The 24,981-nt window shown below is 48.2% G+C and overlaps 2 protein-coding genes across 4 annotated transcripts in view; both read left to right on the forward strand.

Moving 5' to 3' along the window:
- Positions 1–13,894, forward strand: part of ABLIM3 (actin binding LIM protein family member 3) — a 100,575-nt gene extending 86,681 nt beyond the window's left edge. For all 3 annotated transcript variants that reach the window (XM_039836498.1, XM_039836496.1, XM_039836497.1), the window contains 9 exons: positions 1,149–1,283; positions 2,818–2,882; positions 4,185–4,332; positions 5,389–5,418; positions 5,998–6,056; positions 7,791–7,851; positions 8,565–8,572; positions 9,112–9,192; positions 11,780–13,894. In XM_039836498.1, the coding sequence (XP_039692432.1) occupies positions 1,149–1,283; positions 2,818–2,882; positions 4,185–4,332; positions 5,389–5,418; positions 5,998–6,056; positions 7,791–7,851; positions 8,565–8,572; positions 9,112–9,192; positions 11,780–11,893 (701 nt within the window). In that variant the 3' untranslated portion in view covers positions 11,894–13,894. The remainder of the gene's footprint in view (positions 1–1,148; positions 1,284–2,817; positions 2,883–4,184; positions 4,333–5,388; positions 5,419–5,997; positions 6,057–7,790; positions 7,852–8,564; positions 8,573–9,111; positions 9,193–11,779) is intronic.
- Positions 13,895–23,828: 9,934 nt separating this feature from the next.
- AFAP1L1 (actin filament associated protein 1 like 1) overlaps positions 23,829–24,981 on the forward strand; it is a 59,512-nt gene continuing 58,359 nt past the window's right edge. Inside the window, exon 1 of the mRNA XM_039836499.1 lies at positions 23,829–23,953. Within this exon, the coding sequence (XP_039692433.1) occupies positions 23,938–23,953 (16 nt within the window). The 5' untranslated portion in view covers positions 23,829–23,937. The remainder of the gene's footprint in view (positions 23,954–24,981) is intronic.

Consider the following 24,981-nt stretch of genomic DNA (forward strand, 5'->3'; position numbering starts at 1 on the left):
ACAAAGGTAGTTTGACTTTATATCCAGAAAAGGCCCCAGGGCCCCAAACCCCTCAGGACTGCGTGGGATTTTCCACATGGCTCTGAGAGGCAGCAACAAAACAGGGAGTCTGGGGTGGAGGAGGATTGAGTGGATAGTGGGTAGATGAAAGGGCTAAATGCAACTGGCTGAGGTGGGAGGGGCTGCCCAGGACCCACGCTGGAGAGCTGTGGAAGCAGGTGCTGCTGGGGAAGCGGGCACAGCCTAGAGCTGGCTGAGGGCAACCCCAGGACCTTCTGCTGCCCTGGCTGCGTAGAGTGTAGAGTTTGTCCCTATAGTTTCTCTCCTGAGAAATTATCTTGAAGCCCTGCTCATTTCCCCAGCCCTTTCTCTACCCTAGTCAGCCTCTTGCCAGTCTTTGGGACGTGCTGAAGTCAACTCCCTGGAAGGTTTTGTGCCCGTGATAGGTTTGACAGTCACCCTATATTATGGGCTTTATGTGGAAGCTTGAAGTTGAGCACCAGGCCAATCCTAATACAGATGAGGAGACTGAGGCAGAAAGGGGAAGGATTTGCCCAGTGTTACAACTGAGTCATGTGGCAGGGCTGAGACGAGAACTCAGCATTGCTGGCTCCCTGCCCGGTGCTCCTTCCTTCAGGTCATACAGGGTTTGGTATTTCGGTGCGAGAAGGTTGACCTGACATAACATGCAACATGACCCTCTCGCCGATTCCTACCCTAGATGTGGCTCAAATCCACAACAAGGCAGGCTTCCAGGGGGTGAGGAAGGCAAGGGCAAGGGCTCACCTGGGATGTGTCTGATCTTACTCGGAGGAGCCACAGCCTTAGTGTTCACTCAGGAGTGCATCTGGGAGCCCACGCAACGTGGTAGGAGCCCTGAGCTGGGGTCTGATCAAGTTCCAGTCTAATTTGCTGTGTGTTCCTGAGTAAGCCCCTTCCCCTCTCTGGTGTTCAGATTCCCAACTGTTAAATGTGAGCCCTGGCCTCAGTGCTTTTCCTTCTCCCATGCTCCATGTCCCAGACTCTGGCCTTAAAGAAGCCTCACTCGCCTGGGCTGCAGCATGGCTGAGACAGGGGAAAGAGTATACAGGACACACTCTTCTGGGACACTCTACCTTCCTGAAGCTCTCTCTTTGGGTCCTTCGCAGGTGACTTGTCAACAGCAACCAAGAGCAAAACAAGTGAAGACATCAGCCAGGCCTCCAAGTACAGTCCAGCCTACTCACCAGACCCCTACTATGCTACGGAGTCTGAGTACTGGACCTACCATGGCTCCCCCAAAGGTAATGTGCCCCACAGAGGAGCAAGGCAAGAGTCACCTGCACCAGGGACACAGGAGGCCAAGACAGTCATCTACTGCTTCACACGATCATTCATTTATTCATTTAGCAAACATGTACTGCAGGCTAGCCACAGGCCCTAGGCGGACACAGCGGAGCGAAGTATACCAGGTCCTTGCCCTCGTGGAGGAGACGCAGGTAACTGGAGAGGGAGGTGATACACAGGAAGTAGGAGAGCTGACAGGAGCGTGCTGTCCAGCCTGAAAGATAACAAAAACCTCTCAGATGCAGAGACTTGGCTACCATAGGAAGGGCAAAAGGGAGGTAAGCCAACAGAGTGTAGAAACACATCGCAAAGATTCAAGATGGGAGGGTGGGTTCCACTGGGGGAAAGAAAAGGCTGTCAGCTTAACCTTGAGCTCAGGGAGCCAAGGTAGGGTGGTGGTAGTGTGGGGAGAGAGATAAGGGGACAGACCACACAAGACCTTGTGGGTTAAAGTAAGGATTTTGGTTTTTATCCTAAACAGGAAGCCATTATAAGTGGTGACATGATCAGATTTGTGTTTTTAAGAGACCACTTTAGCCGTAGGGTAGAAAATGGTTTGAAGGATCGAAAAGAGAGAAGGCAGGGAGACAGAAGACCCTGGCAAGGAGTCGTCCTCAAGGAGCCATCCCACCAATCAGACATCCCAAGCTACTTCTTTCAAGTATGGGGAGGGATTTTCACCAAGTGCTATTTTGATTCAATACCCACTTTTACTAATTTAATGTCCATTCTGAACAAAGCTTCTGAGGAGCTGAGATGACCCCTTCCCCACCCTCAAAGTTTTCTCCATGTAGAAAGGAGATAAGACACCAGCACAGTAAAACCCAAAGTGGACAGCGATCAGTGTCCCCAAGAAATAAATGTTCAGAGGCTGCACAGGCAGGAGAGACCACTCCCAGCAGACATGGGGGGAGAAGGGGAATCTTAGAAGAGAGGGTTACAATCACAAAAAAAAAAAAATGAAGAAAAGAAAAACCAACTCCAAATGGCTTAAGCCAAAACAGGCATTTTCTGGGGCACGTGACTGAAAGTTTTGTGGCATAGCTGGACCTAGAGGTAAAGAATGTCATCAGGACTTATCCTGTCCCCTGGGTTGGGTGGCTCCATTCTCAGGCTGACTCTGCCCTTGTCATGGCAAGGTGAGCTCCAGCAGGTCCAGGCTTACTTCCTACCCTTGACAGAGAGAGGAGTTCTCTCTCCTGCCAGCATCCGGCCAAGTCCGACACTGGCTTGTTCGCTCTGTTTGGGCACTCAGCTTCACATGCACCTCACAGCCCAAGAATGGGAAGGAGTGCCAGGCATCTCCAAACCGGGAGGCCCACAGTGAAGCGGCAGGTCACCAAGTGCACTTGTGCAGGGTCACTCAGCTAGAAAGTGGTGGAGCCGAAAGGAGCCCCCACCTACCTAGGCGCCACTGCCCCGGCGTCCTCTCCCCAGAGCAGGCCGGGTGGCGAGCAGGCATGCGAGCTGATCTGAGCTGTCTTTTGGCAGTGCCCCGAGCCAGAAGGTTCTCGTCTGGAGGCGAGGAGGACGATTTTGACCGCAGCATGCACAAGGTGAGTGGGCCACCCCACTGAGTGAGACGCTTAGACAGTATGTCACTGAGGAGCTTTTCCTTTGCAAGTGACAGAAACCAAGTTCAAACTCACTTATGATAGAAAAAAGAAACACGTAGCTTGGCTACACCTGAATTAGGTATAACTGAATTAATCCTACTATCTAACTGAAAAGTCAAATGGTAAGATTAATTCAGATATAATTAGATGTAGCTGTTCAAAAAATTGCCATAGGCCCTCTCTGCCCTGGTGCTGGCTTGCCTCTGCAATGGCCGCATGCTCAGGCGGGTTCTTCTCATTTAGTGGCAAGTGGGCGCCAGCGACTCTCACGCATTACTGGTGGGAATGAAAAGTAGTGTCACTGCTGGGGAAAACAATCCGGTGGCTCTTCAAAAAGTTAAATGTAAAATTACCATGTGACCCAGAAATTTCACCTCTAGATAGATACCCAGAAGAACTGAAAACTGGTACTCAAACAAATACATGTTCACGGCAGTACTATTCACGATAGCCAAAGATGGAAGCAGCCCAAATGTCCATCATCTCACGATGTTTAAAAAATGCACTATATCCATACAATGGAATATTATTCAGCCATAAAAAGGAATGAAGTCCTGATACATGCCTCAACGTGGATAAACCTCAAAAACATGCTTAGTGAAAGAAGCCACACACAAAAGCCTACACACTGTATGATTTTCTTTACATGAAACATCCCGAATAGGTAAATCCATAGACAGAACATAGATTGGTGGTTACCAGGGACTGGGAGGAGAGGGAAATATGGAGTTACTGCTTAATGGGTACGGGGTCTTCCGGGGGTGATAAAAATGTTTGGGAACTAGATAGAGGTGGTTGTACCAAATGCCACTAAATTGTTTATTTTAAAATGGTTAAGCTTATGTTATATGAATTCTACCACTCTAAAAATAATTATTTCCCAAATAAAGGTGGGTGCTAGCCACTTCGACAAGAGTCCCAGGAGAGGCTCTCACTAGAGCCATCTGCCCATCATTGAACCAATTACTGCGGCCAGGGCAATGCAATCCCGTCATTGGCCAGACCTGTTTTATGCCCACCATCAGAGTCCCACCCAGACCGCAGGGCTTTCACTCCTCCTTGTGGAAGACAGATGGAGTCCCGAAGGAAAATATGGGTGTGCAAGGAAGGAGGGACACTAGGAAAGCAAAAATGACAAAAGTTCACTATTGAGAATCTGATGACTCAGTCTTTCACAAGCCTGTTCCATCGCAGTGTTCTTTGCTTCCTTCTAACTTCATCTTGCTTCTCCCCCACCCCCAGCTCCAGAGCGGAATTGGCCGTCTGATTTTGAAGGAAGAGATGAAGGCCCGGTCCAGCTCCTACGCAGACCCCTGGACCCCACCCAGGAGCTCTACCAGCAGCCGGGAGGCCCTGCACACAGCTGGCTACGAGATGACCCTCAACGGCTGTAAGCACTGCCCTGGAGGCCCGCCGGGAGGGTGGGGGGACTTTCCTCTCTAATTTGTCAATGAATCTGAACTCCTACAGCCTCGCCCGGGTCTAGAATACGAACGTGGCAAGGGACTTTGTGGGGCACTAAGAAGACCGTGCTCTTCCCTGAGCGGTCACTTCTGCTTCTTTGGGACATCTGAAGCTGTGACTTCCAATCAGATTCAATGACAATAAAAATGTCTTCTAATCGTCTGAAGGGCTCAAAATAGAAGGAGCTGCCTCTTAAGGTAGTGAGTCTCCCATCACTGGAGGTACACAAGCAGAGGCTTGGTTTGAGCCCTTTGCTCCGACAGTCTCACTGTAAGCTCCTCCGCATTCCTAGACACAAGCATGTCCTGGCTGCCTCCTCTCTTTCTTACTCCTGTGGGAGTCAGTCCTGCCGAGAAATCCTATCTCAAGTCAATACTTGATGGATAATAACCTTGTCATGGATAATCACCCTAACTCTAGGTGAGACTGAAGATGGTAGTGGTAATGATGATAAAGCCAGTTTTATTCAATGTTTTGTATGTCAGCCACTGTGCTAATACCTTTCTGCATTGTGTCATATATTCTTTACAATCATCTCATAAAGGAGACACTCTCCATCCCCATTTTACAGATGAGAAAACTGAAGCATGATTAAATAACTTGCAGAAGTCAGGTACCTGCTGATGCCAGAGCCAGGATAAACAAATGAGCCTGGTTCTCTGTTTGACCACTGAGGGGCACTGTTTTTAATCCCTGCCTCCGGGCTCTGTGCAGAGCTGTTCAAATACAGCTCAAGATTCATCTCTATTCGGTGGCATCTGTGCAGCAAATATCACACAGTACCAGATGCTGGGTTAAGAGCTGAGAGGGAAAGGGAGGGTGGGGTGCAGGCACAACAAGTGGGAGAGGAGGAAATGAAAAGGGCCCCTCCTCCCCACCAGCCAGCGTGGCCCGGGTGTGGGAGTCATGTCTGTCCCCATGAACTGTCCATTATGTCTCTCTGTCCCCATGAACACTAATTTCTGGCTTTTCTCTCTTGCAGCCCCTCGGTCCCACTACCTAGCTGACAGTGGTATGTTCTGCCCACCCTACCTTCAGCCCATGGTGACCTGTGAGGGCCAGACCTCAGTTACAGGTCTCCCATAGCTGTGATGACCACGTGACATGGATGTCCCAGCTCAGTCCTAATTTCAAATAGTCCATCCTATTGTGTTTGTCAGATAAAGGGTCTCAATTTTTGGTTCCGGAATGAGGGTTACCATGCCCAATAGCTCCCAGAGAGAAAGAAAGAGCATGTGCCTCTTCTACTCCTGTGGGAGCTTGCCTGTCTAGGTTCTGAACTGGACTCCAATTCCAGGGCCTTTGTCCAGAGCCACCCTGTGGCAAGGATGGGGTCTATCATAGGAGCTAGATGTGTACAGGATAAGGCCAGAAGACCATGTGAGTAGTGAGCCTAGAATTCTGCCAGAGCGAGGCACCCTAAGATGGTCATTTGCAAGCCTAGAGAGCAATGGGAGGAGCTGGTAGGCTCTGGCTACTGCCCCTATGCCCAGAGTTGGGGAGTAATATTGGCCATCTGCAGCCAGATGGCCTCACGGAGAAGGGCCCCCAGCTCAGGGCTCCTGGTAATTGTTTCTCCCCTTCTTTTTAGATCCCCTCATCTCCAAGTCTGCTTCCCTGCCTGCCTACAGAAGAAATGGGCTGCACAGGGTAAGAGAGACTGTGTGGGGACATTGTCCGCATGATGCACTAGCTCATTGTGGTGGTGCTTATGGCGATTACTTAGGGGTGAAACCTGGACAAAGGCCTTGCAGCTATGGGTGAGTTAACTGAAGGAGTTCAAAGGCAATGATTGCTCTCCTCCCTGTGAGTCCTATGTGAAAAGGGGTCCTCATGCGAGGAGTTGGTAAACACCTGTCACTGTGCTAAGCTTTACAAGCACTAACTCATTTACCCTACAAGGTAGTTACTGACCCTATTTTGTGGATGAAGAAATAGAGGCATGGAGAGGTGATGTGACTTGATCAAGCTCTCACACTCAGTAAGTGTAGAGCCAGGATTCGAGCCCACTGCCCACACCTGAGTGCTCCACTCACCTGACGTGTCTGGGAGCCGTCTGAGCTCTTTGATGGCCTGCAACATAAAACCTTTCACAGAAGCAGTGAGTTGGTTTAAGGACCAAAAGGAAAAGAGAAATGTACCTCGTTAGCAAGAGGTAACAAGAGGAGAGGCTGCGCAACTGGATGGGGGGAAGCAGGGACATTAAGACAGATATTTATTAACTGAGCACCTACTAAGTGCCAGGCACTATTCTAGGTGCCAGGGGCCCTGTGATAAATAAAGTTGCTATTCTCAAGGAGCAACTTTCTGGTTAGAGAGAAGGACAACGAGTAAGTAAAGGCATGATTTGAAGTCAGGTGGTCAGAAGTACTAGGATGAAACATAAAGCAAGGGGGTAGGGAGAGAAGGAAGTCAGAGAGGGGTGGATTTAAGCAAAAGCCTGAGTGCACAGAGGAACCTCATTGCTCGAAGACCAGAAAATGCCATCCAGATAGAGGGAAGTGTAATGTCAATGCCTGTGGGCAGGGAGTGTGTGTGGCCGGCAAGGAACGAGCGTGGACATGAAGCCAGATGAGGATGTCGGTAGGGCCCTAAACACTGGTAAGGACTTTGGAGGGTTTCCCGTCACTGTGCTGCATGACCTGACTCAGACTTTAGTGGGATGGCTCTAATTGCTATATAGACTAGAGACTGTAGAAGGACAAGTGGAAGCCACACACTCGTTAGGAGACTATTTTAAGGTTGAGTACATAAAGGGATCTGAGCACCACTGGAGAATGACAGCTGGTTTTAATAAACCCGTCCTGCTGAGGGACACACAGGCCCTGTCCTCTACACACTGAGAGCCTGGACATTCATTCACAGAACAGATATTTATTGAAAGCCTTTTACATACACAAGGCACTCTGGGTACCTGGAATAAATACATCAATGACCAAGCGAGACAAAGACCTCTGCTTCTTGGAGCTTCTATTCTTATATGGAGAAAAAGAAATCAAGCAGCACATAATAAACACGTCAAATTATTATAGAATGTAGAAGGTGGTAAGTGCCATGGAAAAAGGAGAGAAAAGGGGGCAGAATATAGGGATTTGGGGAGGGGGCAATTTGCATTTTTAGACAGGGTTGCCAGGGTAGGTCTCATGAAAAAAAAGCACGAGATATAATTCACCAATAAATGAATATTTATTGAGTGCCTACTATGTGCCGGGCCTAGGAACTAGGGATATTGCAGTGAGTTAAATCACCCCAACTTGAAGCTGAGACTTCTGCATGGGCCCCATGTCCCACTGGCCCTGGTCCATGTTCTGGAGATGGGAGAGTAACTCAGGGAGGCAGAGGTAAGCATGCCCTACGCTAGCCCTGGCTCTGTCTCCCCTGCAGACACCCAGCGCAGACCTCTTCCACTATGACAGCATGAACGCGGTCAACTGGGGCATGCGAGGTGAGTGCAGGCCTCCCCTGGGACTCACAGGGACTTCAGATGCACTGCTTAAAGCTGCAGTTTAACCCTCAACAAATGATGGCTACAGACTCTGGCCCCATGCTAAGCTCTGTCCAAACCCGAGCTCCTACTCCCTTTCACTTCCCATTCCCTCCCATTTTCCCTCCTCTTTCCTCATCCTCTCAAGCCCTCCAGGCCATCTGTCCCATCTGGGTTCCCAGAGCCACTGAAGAGCACTGTTGTCCCAGTACTGCTGAGCTAGAGTCGCCTGCCAGCCCCGGGTTCAGGGAAACACTCAGAGCCAAATGCACATGGTTCCCAGCAAAAATTCCATGAGCTTCAGGCTGTCTGCCAGTGATGCTCTCCCACCAGCCTCTACCAGCGCCTATAAACAGGCTCAGGCAGCAGGGCAGCCTACATCAAAATTTGGGGGCTCTCCCCCCAGAAGATAGAGGGACTAGCTCATGTGTTTCATGATCTCAGACTCATCTTATTTCTATTATAAATATCTCAAAAATATCTCAGTTTTCCCCCCTAAAACCATATCTCTGGATCAGCCCAACCTCTCTCTCCAGCCATCCATGGTGCTTGTACCAGGCTTGATTTGGGATGAAGTCAACAAGGACAGGGACTCTAAGACAGAGACCAGTGTAGGGATGCAAAGCAAAGACCGATGGGTTTCTATTTTGTGTGTGTCTCTTTTCTCTCTACAGAATACAAGGTAAAGGAGATACATAGACCGGGGGAGTCTCTGAGACACTGGGAGCTGCTACATTGGGGACCAGCCAGAGGATGACAGCACTGTCTATGCAGGAAAGGGGTCATCAATAAACAACCCCAAGGGTCCTCTTGAGACCAGCATTTCTAGTCCCTCCTTGGCCCACTTTCCCTGAATCCTTCCCCACATCTCTGGCCTTCTGAAATCAGATAGTTCCCTGTGGGCCTCAGTCTTTCTGGAGGCTTCCCAATCACTAGATATGAGGCATTTACATTCAGGAGGTCTTATGCCCACGTTAATGCCAAATGCCACCAAGCTTATCCCTAGCAGTATTAGGGGACTCTGGGGCCTTGCCTTGCAGGAAAAGGTGGCTTGAGGCTGCCAGGCAACCCCAAGAAGGGCAGACCCGGCCCTTCCTCCAGATTTTAATCTCTGGCCATTTTGGAGTAGAACAGGGAGCCCAGACACAACATGTGGCTGAAGGGACAAGCCCATCACTCTCACCCAACCCGTAAAGCCCCACTCTTGTCTCTTCTCCTTAGATCTACCCTTACGAACTGCTGCTGGTAACCACAAGAGGAAGAAACCGACTGCCCAAAGATGTGGACCGGACCCGTTTAGAGGTAAGTATAGAAAACCTTGGGGTTTGAAGGGATTCCAGAAATTGCTTGGTCTAACCCAGCTTGGGAAGAGCAGGCAGAATGAATGGCTTTAAAGTCACACAACCCACAAGAAAAGCAGAGGCTCCAACTAAGTTTCCTTAGCCTGGGACAGTTCCACGATATTCTGTGCTGCCTCCTCAGTTCAATCGGAATCTGTGCTGTACAGGTACAGCATATCCCGCCTGGGGCTGATACTTCTGTAGACATAAGAGGAGAGCTAGATTTGGGCCCTGCTCTCAGACACCTGCAGTCTGTTGGGGAAGAAGAAATGCTGCTCTGGTTTCCTGCAGGGTTGTACAGAAAACCAGTGCTTGTGACAGGGATGATGTGGAGGCAGCACTGTGTAGAAGGTAAAAGCATAAGTAAGTCTCGAGTCAGACTCCCTAGGTTCCAACTCTGATCCTGCCATCCCTAGGTGGTCATCTTGGCCAGGTGACAACCTCTCCAAACCTTAGGAGTTCTAGAGGAGTTCTTTCCTCTATAAAGTGGGGTGGCTATCATGCTTCCTTCAAGTTGCCAAGTGACACGATGAAGCAATACACAAAGAGCCCTTGGCATCGAATCTGGCAGCATCCTGAGTAGTAAGTACTCTGCCAGCGTGTGACTGCTGTTATCCAGAGAAGACTACTAAAGCTTGGATGGATGACACAGGCTTCCAGCAAGAGGAAAGATTTGGCTTACTTCGAAGGTGGGAAGTTTTGGATGGATGGAGAGAGGTGAGAGAGTATAGTGAGCAGTGAGAACAGCATAGATAAAGGCACAGAAGTGGCCTGAGCATGCCATTGGGCTTTCAAGAAGTCCAGTCCACTTGGCATAGAGTTCCAGTCCCTGGTCACCTCTGACTCAGGAGCATTCTCTGCCCTTTGCACCCCAAGGCCTCTCTCTGCCACTCCTTCTCCTGAGAATCCCCTTCCCATCTTGCCAGCTTCCTCACTCCTCAGGGTTCTAGTGATGCCTGTGCCCCAAACCTCCCCAAGCCTTCGCCAGGATCTGTCACTAACCTCTTCCTCCAGTCTCCCCCAGCCCTCTACCCAGAATGCAGATCCATTTCCTCTTCCCGCCAAAGATTATCTGTCATCTACCACATGGCCTGGACTGGGAGAGGTGTCAAGAAATGTTTTTGAAATTGAATGCAGGCTTCTAAGAAAGGAGGCTCAGGACTCCTTAGAAGGAGCATATCGACCACCCTCGACATGACTGCTGAGGAATTCATCCAGAGTAGAGGGTAGGGGCAAGTAGGAGGGGAATGCAAGTGGCCCAGGAAGCTCCGTGAGTCCTCCCAGCTCTAGCATGCTGGGGTAGCAGCAAAAAAGTGTATGATTCTCCCCACATTAGTAATAAGGGCCTCCTTTCACTCTCCAGCAGTGTCTTCCAGTGCTGAAGGGGACAGCTCCCAGGGCAGCACAGTGGGGCACCAGCATTAAAAGGATGGAAGTGTTCAGGAACCTGGTTCGCCCTGGAGAAACAATTACTCTCCTACATCCTCCAGGACACCCAGAAGCTCAGACAAGGGAAGCTCAACATTCCCTAAGCATGAGAATCACCCAAGGAGCTTTTTAAAATATCAATACAGGGCTGCACCCTAGACCAATTAAATTGCAGTCTGGGGAAGGAGCTCAGGCATTAGTATTGTTCGACTTGCAGGAATGTCTAACACGTAGTCTAGGCTGAGACCGCTGGGCTGAGACCACTGGGCTGAAACCCTGCCCTAGGCCCTGCACCAGTTCAGGGCAGGGGCCCAACTGGCTCAATTAGCTAATATAATGCTACCAACAGGTCATCTCAGTGATTCCAGAAAAGCTGCAAGAATAGTAAAATGAACATCCGTCTACCCCTCACCTAAATGCAGCAATTGTTAACATTTTGCCACATTTTAAATGCCATATGTTTCTAACTCTAAAACCTTTTGACAATGTATCACCTTTCAAGAGTTCTTGGAAGGGAGAGAGGGAGGGCAGGCAGAAGGGGTGGGGTGGGCAACCTCCCATGGAATGCAAAACAATGATTCATTATATGGCTTGTTTTCATATAAGAAAGAGATGAAAGGATATTTCAGTGGGTAGAGAAATATGAACAGTAATTTTTTTCATTGTCTGGCCTGAGGAACAGCCATCCAGATCATTTGTAAGAGGAATTATTAATATTAATAAGAGGAAATACACCCTAAAATCTTGGCCATGCCTCCTTTTACTCATGAAATACAGGGATACCGTTAATCCATAAACACTCCTGAACACAGAATGAATGCATGTAGCAGAAAGGTGAGGTCAACCAGGATGCATCGAGGGGCACTGAGGTGATGCATAAGTCTCATCTAAATCTGGAGCAGGGGCAGTCTCTCCAGCCAGACCAGCTATAAATGTTCCTCTGAGGAAACATTCATCCATTCAGCAAATATTCACCACACACCTGTGCGTCAGACACCATGCCAGGCACAGTACATCCAGAGGAAACATACAGTGGCTGCTTCTGCCTCCACCTGACCCCATCCTACACCTCACATCTTCAAGCTGTCGTTTCCTCTCTGTCCCCTCCCACCTCCTTTCAGCGCCACCTGTCCCAGGAAGAGTTCTACCAAGTCTTCGGCATGACCATCTCCGAGTTTGACCGGCTGGCACTCTGGAAGAGGAATGAACTGAAGAAGCAGGCCCGGCTGTTCTAGGCAGAGGCGCTATAAATATATATGCATTTATATAAATATATATATGTAAAATCTCTATACTGAAGCTCGGTATAATCCTCTTGTGTTAACAGGACACGCTGCCTGCCATGGGACTTGCTTTTCTGTACTGTCAGGCAAGCCCGCGTCATCAAGATATTTTTATGCTACTTACTTTCTCTTTTCTAAGTGCAATGGGGTTTGGGAATGGGATTTGAGAGGACTCCCATCCTTTTACTGGGGATCCTTTTGATACCGAAACATCTGTCCTGACTTGAGTCCCCCAAGGGCCAACTCTCCTTCCTAAAGGAGGCGCCTGAAGAAGTCTCCTCTCTGCTTCCTGGCACTTTTCCCCAGCCTCCAAGGCAGATGCCGACCATGCAGTTTTCATGTCTTTATTGGCCCCAGAGGGGCCCTCCCATGGGAGGATCCACAAGTGATCTCCCAAAGTCACTGAGCACCTTTGAAAGCCCATGCAGAATTTTCTCATCACCCCCAGTTAGGAGCCTGGTGCTCTCTGGAGATGATTCAGTTAGAAGCATGGGCCTCAGATCTACTCCTTACAGCAGTAAACAGAAGTGGACAGGGCCTGGCCTCTCCTCAGCTCTTCAAGCCTCCTCCTTTCGTTCTTGATCCTAACCTCTCCTTGGTCCAAATTTATGACTCATGGTAGGAAAAGAAGAGGCGCATGCTTTCCCTCCACCACTTCCAACTGACCCCTTTGCCTGGTCCTGATGTGGAGAACCAGAAGGAAGCTGTGGGAGCTGGGAGTAGGAGACAGAGCAGGGCACCTGTTAGCATTGGAGCCGCAGGACATCTTGAGACCCTCTTCTCTCCCTCACCTCTCTCAGCACCCTGACCCTTCCCCCTTAGAGGAGCGCCCTTTTATTGCAGCCTGTATTCTTCAGCCTTACTATCTATGTGCCTGACAACTCAACACACCACAGGGCTAACGTTCCCACTGTACTCCAACTGGACAACTAGACAGACAACCTCCAACACTCTCTCAAGGTAAAACAGGCCATGTTCCAAAGAAAGGTTCCTGGTCTATGCTTGCTGGTCTTTAGGTTGGTAGGGCAACCCAACCAGTCCCAGGCTCCTTCTGCAAAGCTGGCCAAGTTTCATAGGGGAAACTTTCCGAAGAATGGCTGCTCATGAGATTCCAAAATGAAGCATTGACCAACACCACTCATGACCACCCTGGATTTCCCCAGTGGCTGTTTTTCCTGCCTCCTTGCCTTCTGGAAGAGGAGTAAAAACTTAACTTCCTCTCCTCCCCTTTCCAAAACCTTCTACCCTGAGTTGGCAATGTTTGGTGGGGTCTGTTCCTTCCTGGAGATGCCTCGAGTCAGACAATTTTGAGGTCTTGGAGGAGGGATGAAAAAGTAGAAATGACAATTATGACTCTCAAGAGGCTGGTGATGTGATATGGCAAGTGCAGAACCGACTTCAACAAATCCTCACTGAGCACTTACTGTATACTGAGCACTGAGTGGGGGAGGGAGATGGGAACATGGGGATGATCAGCCTGGGTCCTGGTCTGGGGGCATGCCTCCCAACAAGGGTATCACAAGGCATGTACTCAAACATGATGGATGGCAGAAAGTGACGGGAGATGGCATGAGAAAGTGTTTGTGACTCTACTGAAAAGGCATATGCAGTTGGTACAGATGAAGGACAGAGCTTTCTGGAAAAGATGACATTGAGCAAAGTTCAGGGAGGACCTTCGTAAACTGGGAGGAGACTGTAACTTGAAAGGGAGACAGTGTGAGGGGCTGGAAGGGAGGTCTAATATGCTCTCATTTAAAATATCAACCCTCTCTGTAACTTCTCTTTTTGGCCAATGTCTTTCAACTGTCCTGACCCTTTAGAAATGTCCCCAGCCAGATGCAATCATTGAAACTGCCTCATTATCACTGGTTGAGAAGTTGGCAAGATTTGAAGGGCTTTTGTTGTTGTTGTTGGATATTTTTGTTTCCCATAAAAGCACATGATTTCAACTCAGACCTGTGTCCTTCTGTTGGTATAGTGTGAATGGAGATGAGTGGCATGGGAAGAGAACCTTTTTCAAAATAAGAGTCTAGAGAGTAGCTCTCCCTTGGCCTCAGTTTCTCTTTCTGTAAAATAAGAAAATTTGATGAGGTAAGCACCACCCAGACTGGTTCTTGCAGAACATGGGATCCTGCAAGATGGTAGAAGATGTTCCAACAACAAATATGATTCTGTGATTAAAAAATAATAACAATGACAGTAATCGTTCCCATTTTCAAGTACCAATAATGTGCCAAGTTCTATGTTGAGGGCTGTACACCCATCATTTCATTTGAGCCTCTGTAACGACCCAAGAGGCAGCCACTACTCTGATCTCCATCTCGCAGATGAGGAAACAGTTTTGAAGAGGACACATAATCACTGTGGTGGTGCCAGGAACCAGTTCCAGCCTTTCATACTGGAAAGGTTAGCTTATCCACTCTTATCAGTCAGGATGTTTTCAGCTCTAAGTAAAGAGTGCCTTCCTAAAAGTGGCATAAATAACAAGAATGCAGATTTTCTTGTACAACCAAAAGTCTAAGATGCAGAGCTAGTCAATTAAGCAGCTCAGTGATGCCATCAGCAGCCTGGTTTTTTGTTTTTTTTTTTTTTTTTTTGTTTTGTTTTTTTGTATTCTCTTTCACCTATATTCAGCATATTGGCTTGTGTCCTCAGGTGTGACCCGCCCCCCCCATGTTTACAAAAGGCTGCTGTGGCTCCAGCCATCATGACCTCACACAACCACATCAAAAAACAGGAAAGAAACTTCCCTTTATGTATCCCTTTCAATCAGAAAATCTTTCCCAGAAGTCCTCAGTAGACTTCTCTGTAGTTCCCACTGGCCAGAACAAGGGAATAGGCCCATGACCTTGCTGCAAAGAAGGCTGGGAAACTGGAAGGCAGGAGCCCTGCTGACAAAGAAGAGAAACAGGGCAGACAAGGAATAGCCTCTGGATAAGTAAATCACAGTGTCTCTGCCACAGCCACTGCCCCTCCTCTTAGAGACTCACAATGCACATTGCCAAAAGTCCTGAAGTACCTTTGTTTAATCCAATGTTTCATAAACTACTTTGACAAAACTCTGTTTAAGAAATGTTAGATTTACTGTATTCATCTATTCTAAGATATATGCTTTTTTCACATTTTGACATCTCTGAAGATGAGCCATGGCTCAAAAGTATCTCTTTTCCTGACCTCTCGTCCTATGATTTCTTCTAAGTATCATCTCCACCACAGCTCCTCCAGACAGGCGTAGAAAAGGATACTCAAGAATGTTTCTTTTCTCCCTGCCTACACAGGCACCCAACAGATATTTACTTATTGAACATCTGTTGCCAGGCAGGAGCACTTAGGATACAGCAGTGCGTAAGGCAGGTGCAAGCTCTCATGTAGCCCTGGTCTAGAGGAGAAAACAGGCTGTAAATAAGTAAACAGAAAAAGAGATGGTGCATGAAGATAACAGCTAGAGACAACAAATAGGGTGCCAGAGAGAGAGGAGCAGAAAAGAACTTACTTCATATACTTACTGAAGGTTGAAAACAAAGTACCCAAGACAAAAGTATGGGTGGGAGCATTCTAGGCACAGAAAATGGTATATGCAAAGGTCCTGGGCGGAACTAAAAGTGCCAGTGAGGACAGAGTAGAGCGAGTGAAATAAGTGAAGGGGAGAGTGAAATTGGAAGAGGGGGAAGGCAGGCAGCAGGGTCCAGAGCATGCAGAGGGTCTAGAAAGACACCTCTTATTCATTCAGACACAGGGAACACTGGCTTGCACTGTGGTTGTCAACATACTGGATGCAGGGAGAATCACTCTAAGCCTTGCTACTAAAGTGTGGTCCCCAGCCAGCAGCACTGGAGTTACCTGGGAGCTTGTGAGAAATGCTCTATCTCATGCCCCACTCCTACCCTATTCAATCCGCATCTGAATTTTACTTTAATAAGACTGCCAGGTCATTCAGCCATCGTCCTTTTACGGACAGACACAACATTTTGTGTCAGACTTTCTGAAGTTCTAGAAAGGAGCCCTTTCCCCATGCACATAATCTTTTTGGACACTGGGGGGCAACCTTACATTAATAAAGCAGAACACAACCAGCATGGGAGGGCACAGAAATCAGAAAAGGTTAGAGTGTAATGCCAATACAATGGCCACATTATGCAGCCAAGGAAACCGGCCCACTGAGCATTTGAGCAGATGAGGACAAGCAGCCAGCTCTCCTGCACCCACAGCAGCTCATCCTCACCAGGCACCTGGCCCAGACCCAAAGGGATGGGTTGTGGAGGGTGTCAGCAGCTGCTGCTAGCCACCGAACAAGGCTAAACACGAAGCAGAAGGGCTTAAATTTCAACAGGAACAAAGCACTGTTAAAATTCATAGCAATTAACATCACAATATTATGCCAACTCTGTTAATGCCCCATGTGGAATTAAGTCTCAAATGCTTTATTCCACATCAGAATTTGAGTTGCTAAAAACCTTGACTGCGCAGTGATAAACATCTGCTTTTGTATACACAGCTATGAGGTACAGCCAAGCAGTTTAGAAGCCCTGGAGTGAGACTCTAGGTAAATAAAATCTGGAAACCATGAAGATGAGGGCCAGCTTCTCATTACTGCCCAAGAGCCCACCTGCCTCCTCACTGGGCCGGGTCTGATTGGGACAGGGGCACAGGCAGGAGAGACCAAAGGCCTGCAGTCACCCTCATGGCTAGTCCTTGGAACAAATTAGGACCAAGTATACAGATGAATCGGGTTAAAAAAGCAAGGTGACATCTATGCCCATGACCAAAAGTGTTTCCCTCTGAGTGGGGAACTATTCCCAAATTTCAGTCACTCGAACACCATCTTCGCACTTTTCATAAGATTATTTACTCAGTGCTATTCACATAATATTTTTCTTTCGACTAACTCATACCTGATGTTTCTATTTTAAGCAATATCATGAAAATGATGGGTTTGTAAAGACTGGTTATATGTTTTAAATACAAATTCAATTAATCCATCACTCCTTAAATATCTGAGTTTATCCCACATAATCATCAACAGTCTCAATCCCACACTCTGGGAAACATGGCTCCTTCTGATAGAAGTGGGAGAGGAGATGTATACGCCCTTGGTTTCTTCATGACATCTGATCTTTGGGGAACCAAAGGGGAAACTAGCTGAAGATGCCGCAGAGAGAAGGAAACACAAGCTACTATGACAACTGAGCAGGGCCTGGCAACCCCCTGCCAACCTCAGAGAGCCAAGACTCATATACCACCAGCTGGCTCCAGGCCCACAGGAAGGCCCTGGGCCTTGTTCAGGTTTTTGCTGGGTACAGTGCCTTCCCCCGCTGCTCTGGGTTGTAAAGCCTTTGACTTTATGAGCACTGCCATGGGCTGTGGCAGGGACATTACAGCATCGTGGTTAGACTCAGCCTCACTATTTACCAGGCATAAGCTATGGGCTGAACTGTGTCCCCTGCCCCCAAATAAAATCATGTTAAAGTCCTAACCCCGCTATCTTAGAATGTGGCTGTATTTGGAAATAAGGCCTTAAAAGAGGTAATTAAGCTAAAAACGAGGCCACTAAGGCAAGCCTTAATCCAATCTGACCGATGTCTTTATAAGAGAAGGAGATTAGGATACAGGGAGAGATACCAGGGGGTGCCTGTGCACAAAGGAAAGACCACAGGAAGAGGCAGCAAGACGGCAGCCAAGCCAAGGAGAGAGGCCTCGAAGGAAACCAAGCCTGCTAACACTTCCATCTCGGACTTCCAGCCTCCAGAACTGTGACAAAATAAATTTCCATTGTTTAAGCTACCCAGTCTGTGGTATTTTATGACAACCCTAGCAAGCCAATACACAACATGCCATCGGACTTGCAAAATAGGAATGAGAGCACTTGTTTCATAGGGTGTTAAGGACGGAATGATGTGCTTCAAGGACAGTACCTGGCTGCAGGGGGAGGTGTACCTGACCCCTCAGCATCACGCTCATGCTCAGATCACGTGGTTTACCAGACTAGCAGTGCCCCCTCTGGGCCAATGCTGGAACTACAGGGAGAGAGGCGCGGCTCCTCACCCAGAACCCCCACTGCAGAGGTGTGTGGTCCTCGAGCCACGTGGTCTTTGTTGCCACAGACTGGGAGAGACCACACGAGATGGAAGACTCCACACAGGAAGGTGGAGTCAGGAGATGGAGAGAAAGTAGCGACCGCACTGTTTGTATTTCTGGACCCGACCCTGCCTTAAAGCCAGCTTCACCCCTTCAACTCCTGTTACCCTCGAGCAAATCAATTCCCTTTTTGGTTTCAGCCACTTTGGGTTGTGATTCTATCACTTGCCACCAAAGAAGCTATGACAAACACTCTGGCTTCCAGAGTGAATTATCATTGACAGTGGAGTCTCGCCTGTGTGCCTTTGCTCTCCATGTGGAGGAGAGTGATGACAGTTTAAACAGCGCAGGCATCTGCCCCCCTGGGAGTGTGCAATGAGACATGGGGCCCAACAGGATGGCCGAGTGAATACATATGAAGGGGTCAAAATCTGTCTTGGTCAGTCACTGAAAAGTGCTTGCAGGGCCTGGACCTAAAGGCCTATTTGTTCTCAAAGCCCTCTTGTGGATGAAGAATTTATTTTCATACAGGAATGTGAAGTTAGAGACTGCCTCTCTAATACACAGGGTCTTGCCCGCCTGGATCAGGAGAAATCATCCCAAGCAATGTGTCCTTCTGACAAAATAAGAGCAGCATTTAATTTTATATATATACGCACACGCACACAAAATACCACCCCTTAACAGACTCTGGGTAACAGAAGCTGGAACCTGGGTATCCCTCCTATCTAAGAGTAGCAGGTGTTCCACAGAGAAGGAGGAACCTGGCAGAATCTAAGGGTTTGATTTACAAAAAGCTACCTGCAGGGGGCAGCCTGGGTGTGCGGCTGCGATTTCAGTAGCCCTTAATATTGTCATAAGCATCTGACAACATCTTCAAGGGAAACCCACACTGATTACAGTAACTTCCGAGGGTGGGTCAGGGCCTGCGCCAGGTGCTTTACGTGTCTCCTTTAACCCTCTGCGCACTACTTTTATTCTCATTTTATAGATGCGGAAATTGACCTTTGGTAAGTAGTTCATTCACGGTTTCACAGCTGTATGTGACACAGCCTAAACTTAAACTCAGGGTTGCCTCACCCCAAGCCCATGAGCTTGGCCAGTGCACAATAACTACCTCCCTAAATAGAGGGATTTGGAGAGCGCTTCTCCTGTGCCAGGCAAGGTGCCAAGCACCCTACATACATGGTCACATATAAGCCTCACAACCACCGTGTGAGGCAGCTATTATTAGCTCCAATTTTTAGATGAGGAATCTGGGGTTCAGAGAAGTTGAAGACCATGCCCTTGACTGGGTATCAAACTCAAGTCTACCTCGTTGCAAAGGCATGCTCTTCTCCAGTGTGCCCCACAAACTGGAGAGAGCGACATTTGTGGGGGCAGAAGGAGTGTGGTTTTGGTATCATCAAGTCTGGAGCCCTGGGCACCACTCTTGGTTCTGCCTCTAAGTTCTCCTGTAATTTCAGGCAAGATTTCTTCCCCTCTCTTGGCCTCAGTTTCTTCATCTGACAATGAAGGGACCAAACTGGCTAATCTCTCAGGCTCCTCCCAGCTATAACGTTATTTCCAATTTCAGGTTTAAGAAATTCACCTTGGACCTCTGCAGCCTGGCGTCAGCCTACAGCCTAGAGGTGAAGATGGGGCGTGCAATGCAGCCTTTCAGAAGAGCGTTAGTCCATGCTGCAGTCTTAAGGGTTGGGCATCACCTCGCCACTCAGGGTGGAAGCATCCAGCTGGACAGATGCCCCAGAAGTCTTTACGAGCCCATAATTTCCATTGCTTAGGGACCCAAGGGTGCTCTTTTCTTGAGGAATGACCCAAAGGGAGGGGGCAGGCTTTAGGCAGCATTTGAGCATAAAAACCAAAGTTTCCTTTCCTCCAGACACAACCAGTGCACAGGGCTCTGCTGACCAAGGAAGCCAAGCCTCCTGGGTGCAGACAGGAGGCCTATGCCCTGGAACAGAAACTGAAGGTGTGACAAAAGGAGGGATTTTCATCCACGTGTGAAACTCTCTTTCTCCCAGCAGCCACCATTCAGATCTCTATCTACTTTCCGGGGCCCAGGGTGGACCAGCAGGCATGTGTCATTTCCCTGGATAGGAGCTATAATAGCAACATTGTGCTGAGTGGAACAAGAGAGGTTTTCATCCAGCGACCAGCATTGAACAGACATTCAATCAAGGGACTCTGGGAGCTCACTCTGCACAAAAGAGCTCGAGAGAGGGGCCCTAGGCTGAAGAGAAGCCCAAAGGGCTGGGCTGCATGTCCACAGCAGCATGCGGTGGGGGTGGGAAGCGCAGAGGCATTGCTCACAGAACACCTCATTGCAATCTCATTTCCCTCTGCAGATAAATAAGCAAATAAACAATCCCAGAGGCTAAAAGGGACGCCCCCCACCGCCATGGCACAACGCATTCATAGAAGCCTCCTGAATATTAGAGCATTCATTCGCTGATTCACTCCACTAGACTCATTACTACTTACTAGGTGCCAGACACTGCACTAGGGATGTAGCAATGAGTAATACACAGCACCCATCCTCACAGCACTTGCGATCCAGGGGGCCAGGGAAAGGTGAGGAGAGAAGTAGGAAATTCTACATTGACAATCCAGCGGAAGAACTGAGAGTCACACAGTGACAGAGTCAGTGCAAGAACTCAGATCTGAACCCCCAGTCTGTGGTTTTCCTTACTCTTCTCAAGGTCTCCTGAAATCGCTGCTTGTCTACTCTAAGGAATGGCGGGTTGAGGCTCAGCGAAGAGGGCACCCTAAATACCATAATAAGGAATTTGAACTCTGAGGACAAAGGGGAGCCATCCCTTATTTTTAAGGGAGATCCAACTGAGATCATAAAATGGTCACTCTGATGGCCAAGGTGGAAGCAAACCCGGGGTCAAGGTGATGAGTTAGAAGGCTAGGGGCATGTTTCTCTCACTGGGACAAAGAACCTCTAGCCTCCAAAATTTTCTTTCCCAGGGCTTCCCAATTCCAGCTGATAAGCTAAGAATGAGGCTGGGGAGTATCGTTTGTTTTCACAAGACTGGGAGCATGAGGGAGTTGAAAGTTTTCTTCCTGGAATTGTTCACTGGGACTGAATTTGATATCTTTTTACAGAGCTAAAGCTATTCGCACAAAATTCTTTAGGCAAGCACCAAGCAAACCTGGAAGACTTGGTACCGAGCAAGAAAAATGAGAAGATATGCGGCCGATCCTAACAATCCTTTCCAGAGAGTTGCACTCCAACAGGGAAATGCAAAGGGGAGGAGGAAACCAGGCATCCACGACCTCCCTCCTCATCCTCTCCTCTGTGCTTCCCACCCAACGCCCCACAGTCCAGCCAAACCAAACGGCACTGCAGACACATCCTGCAGTTTTCTATCTCTGTCTTTGCTCGTACTATTTTCTCTGTCTGTAATGTTATCTCCTCATGCAGGCTCACCCAAATGTCTGTTATCCAGTACTGTCTCCATGATCAGGAAGATATTCTTGCATTGTCTTGATGCACTCTAAAAGCATTTTTCTCTTCTCTTGTGTTTTCCATATAATAACTTGTGATCAAATTATTTTCTACATGTTCATCTCCTCTACTAGATTGTAGATTCCTTGAAGGCAGAGATTATTCCTATTTAGCGTTTATTCTCCCAACGGGAACTTGCGCAGAGTGCAATAAATATTCCTAAGTGAACTTAATGAAAAGGGGAGATGGATTTTAGGGTAACTATAGACCTCATTAAAGGAAAATTACAGAAAAAAATTATAATTATTCCTTGTCCAAAACCCACAAGTAGCCTCCTCATCTATCCATTCAGTTATCCTAACAACCAAGCTGCAGTCAACTTAGTCAACAGTGCCACCTAGTGGACACTATGGGTAATTATCTGAACTACTACCACTACACCTCCACAGCAACTTTTTGTTACTCCTTAGAACTGTGCATAGACTGTGTTCTTTCATTTTTACATCTTTTCCAAACCACAGCTCAGTTAATGCATTCATAAATTATTCTATAGATACACATAAGTCCTCCTTAGCCTTTTTGACCTTTCTGTTCCAATTCTGTGATAAACTTCCAAAGTCCTTGAAAGTTTTTGAATGTTAATCTACCCAAGCCTCCATCTGTTTTTGCTATAGTCATGTTCTCTATTTTTAAAATTATTTCAAAAAAATATTATGTGTTTAAAAATATTAATGGGGTAATCTGGGAACTGAACTACAGTTTATAGCCTTGACTCCGAGTGTTTCAGAGTTCAAACAGTGAACTTTGGAACTTCATCCACTTGTAAATTGTTGGTTGCTTTAGAATTTAAATCGACCTTTTCATATTGGAAAAGTGGGCAGGAACAAAGAGGAACTTGAAAAATAATAATGGCTCACATTTTTATAGCTATTTATGGTTTATAAAATGAGTTTTTATCATCATTTGCCCTCTGAACAGCCCTATGATGTCAGTATGAGTTCCCCCAGCACAGATGAGCAAGCAAGCCTCATAGGCGTAATATTATAAACTTAGTAAGCAGTGAAGCAAGACTCACACACAAGTCTGATTCAAATTCCATTGTTTTTTTCACTACACCACATTTCTTCTGAGTGCTCATACACAGGCACACTAAACAAACTACCCAGGCAATTCTGCAAAGCCAGCATTAATTTCAACCTGCACATAAAAGCAATGGAGAAAAAAATCCCCAATCCAGGAAAGTGCAGGATGCTCTTTTCCAAGCCCTTCCCTGTCTCTCTGCCTTTGCACAACGTGTTGTTTCAGTGTCAGAGTGTTCTAAGCAAAGGAGTGGCCTGGCCAAAACTGGAAACCAAGACCTGGCCCACCTTGGGAAGGAGGAGCATACATAAGGAGAATTGAGCCAGGACTCCACTTTATGAAAGGTCTTAAATTTAGACATTTCATATCATCTATAAATGAGACTTATTTTCATAAAGATACACTAACAGGATGAAAGAAGTTGGCATCCTTCTTACAACTTTAAACTTAAAACCTATTCCAGGACCACACTGGCCATAGCAATATTTTTTTCTACATCCTTTAATTATTTTGGGAAGAGCACACTTATATCCCACTGTATTTTGTATGCTAACAGTGTTCATTTCCATAACTGTAACACTTTTTTTTTTTTTTTTTTTTTTTGACATTTCTTCCCGTTTTAGTACCCTGGGAATCTCAAAAGTTGGAAGTGTCCCAAGCCATTGCCCACCTTTTAGCAATCCTGTCTGTTTCTCTTTTCCTACGTGGTTTTCTTTTTGAAGATCTTTTTTCTTTTCTTTTCTTTTTTTTATCATTATTACTTCACTCTTCTTTCACACCATATCGACACCAAGATAGCGCCCGGTCCACTGTCTGGCGCTAGAAGGTGCTCAGGAAGGACCTATCCGATGGAGACGAAAAACTCAAAGCCAGGAAATGAATCGGTGGCAGCTGCAGCGAAATAGGTTTTGATTCCATCGCGGAGAAAAATACGTTCTAACAGTCTTGGCAATCTGAAGATGGAGTGGGCTAGTAGATGCGATAGTGAGCCCCCGATCACTAACCGAGCACAAGCTGAGCTGAATATCGCCTTGGTCGGGACTGGGGTGGGACACATGGACGGGGGATACGAAAGAAAGCCTGTGAATCGGAAAGTGGGCCCTCCGGGGCCCCAGCGGGAGAGGAGTGGACGGCAGGGCGTGGCGCTGGCGTGTGCGGGACACGGGACACCGGCCGGCGGCCCAGGGGGCGAGGCGTGCTCCGGGTCTATTCCGGGAGCGGCGCGGAGGGGCGGGCGGGGGCGCCGGGCAAGCATCCTGTCTGGGGGAGGGGACGCGCAGAGGGAGCTCCCGGGGGCAGACTGGAGAGCGCGGCGCAGCCGCTGCTGCCAGCCCCACCGGAGCCGCCGCGCCCTGTGCCGCGCGCCCCGGGATCGGCCGGCGCCATGGACCGAGGCCGCGGTAAGAGGAGCCGCAGCAGCCGCACTTGTTGCTGCGCGGGGAGGGCAAGGGAGGACCAGGCGAACTAGAGGCTACAGAGGAGGAGGGAGAGAGGGCCAGGGGTTGGGGGTAGGGGGAGTGGAAGGCCGGTTGCTGTGTGTGCAGGTATCTCCTGCTGCTGGGGCATCACGGTATCTGTTAGTCCCTCTTGTCCTGGGGCTGGGTGGCCCCTGTGTGTAAAACCAGAGTTTCATACACTCAGTTCTAACTTCATTTAAAAAGTCCCCCATAGGATTCCCGAACGGGCGAGCTCTCCCACCCCACACCCCTCAGAAAGGATAACAGTAAGGGTTGACAGGTTACAGTTCCGCAACACCCCCATATGTGATGCCTCCACTGTGCAACTGGCGAGAAGCCCCAGGAGACGAAGTCTGCAGGTGCCTAGGGCACTGGGGGGAGGAGGTGCAGGCGTGCGTGTGCGGGTGCGGGTGTCTGAGCCCTGGCTCTGTTCCTGACAACCTATGTGACCTTGGCCCAGTCCCTTCTGCTCTCTGAGCTAGTGACAAAGTTCGACGAGATGGCCTCTCAGGCCCCTTCCTGCTCAAACTCTCTGGAGATGAGAGTATCTGACAGAAAGCTCACAGAAGTGGTGGGGGCTTGCAGAAACTGGAACTCACATGAGAAAGAGAGCAGCAATCACAGGGGGCTGTGCTTAAGAAAAAGCCTAGACCTCTCACAGGGCATGTGTCTGTAAAAGAAGTGGCCTGCTTGGACGTGGAGACAACGTCTAAGGCTGGGACACAATGGTCCTAACCCGCAACCTCTGGGATCCAAAGAGGTCAAGTGTGAATGCACTTGGTAAACTGATGAGTGCTGTTCCAACAAAAGAAACATTATTATTCTTATTATTAATGGAAAATTCCTCCCCTCTCTACAATAATCTTACACCCTTCCTCCATCTGCCTGTTCACTGTGCTGAGGCCCTCAAGAGGGGGAAAAAAGGAGTGATGAGAGGTGTGGAAGCAATTAGGGGGGCAATGGGGCAGGCA

This window comes from Pteropus medius, unplaced genomic scaffold (assembly GCF_902729225.1).
Source record: "Pteropus medius unplaced genomic scaffold, Ma_sr-lr_union100, whole genome shotgun sequence".
In the NCBI taxonomy this organism is placed as follows: domain Eukaryota; kingdom Metazoa; phylum Chordata; class Mammalia; order Chiroptera; family Pteropodidae; genus Pteropus; species Pteropus medius.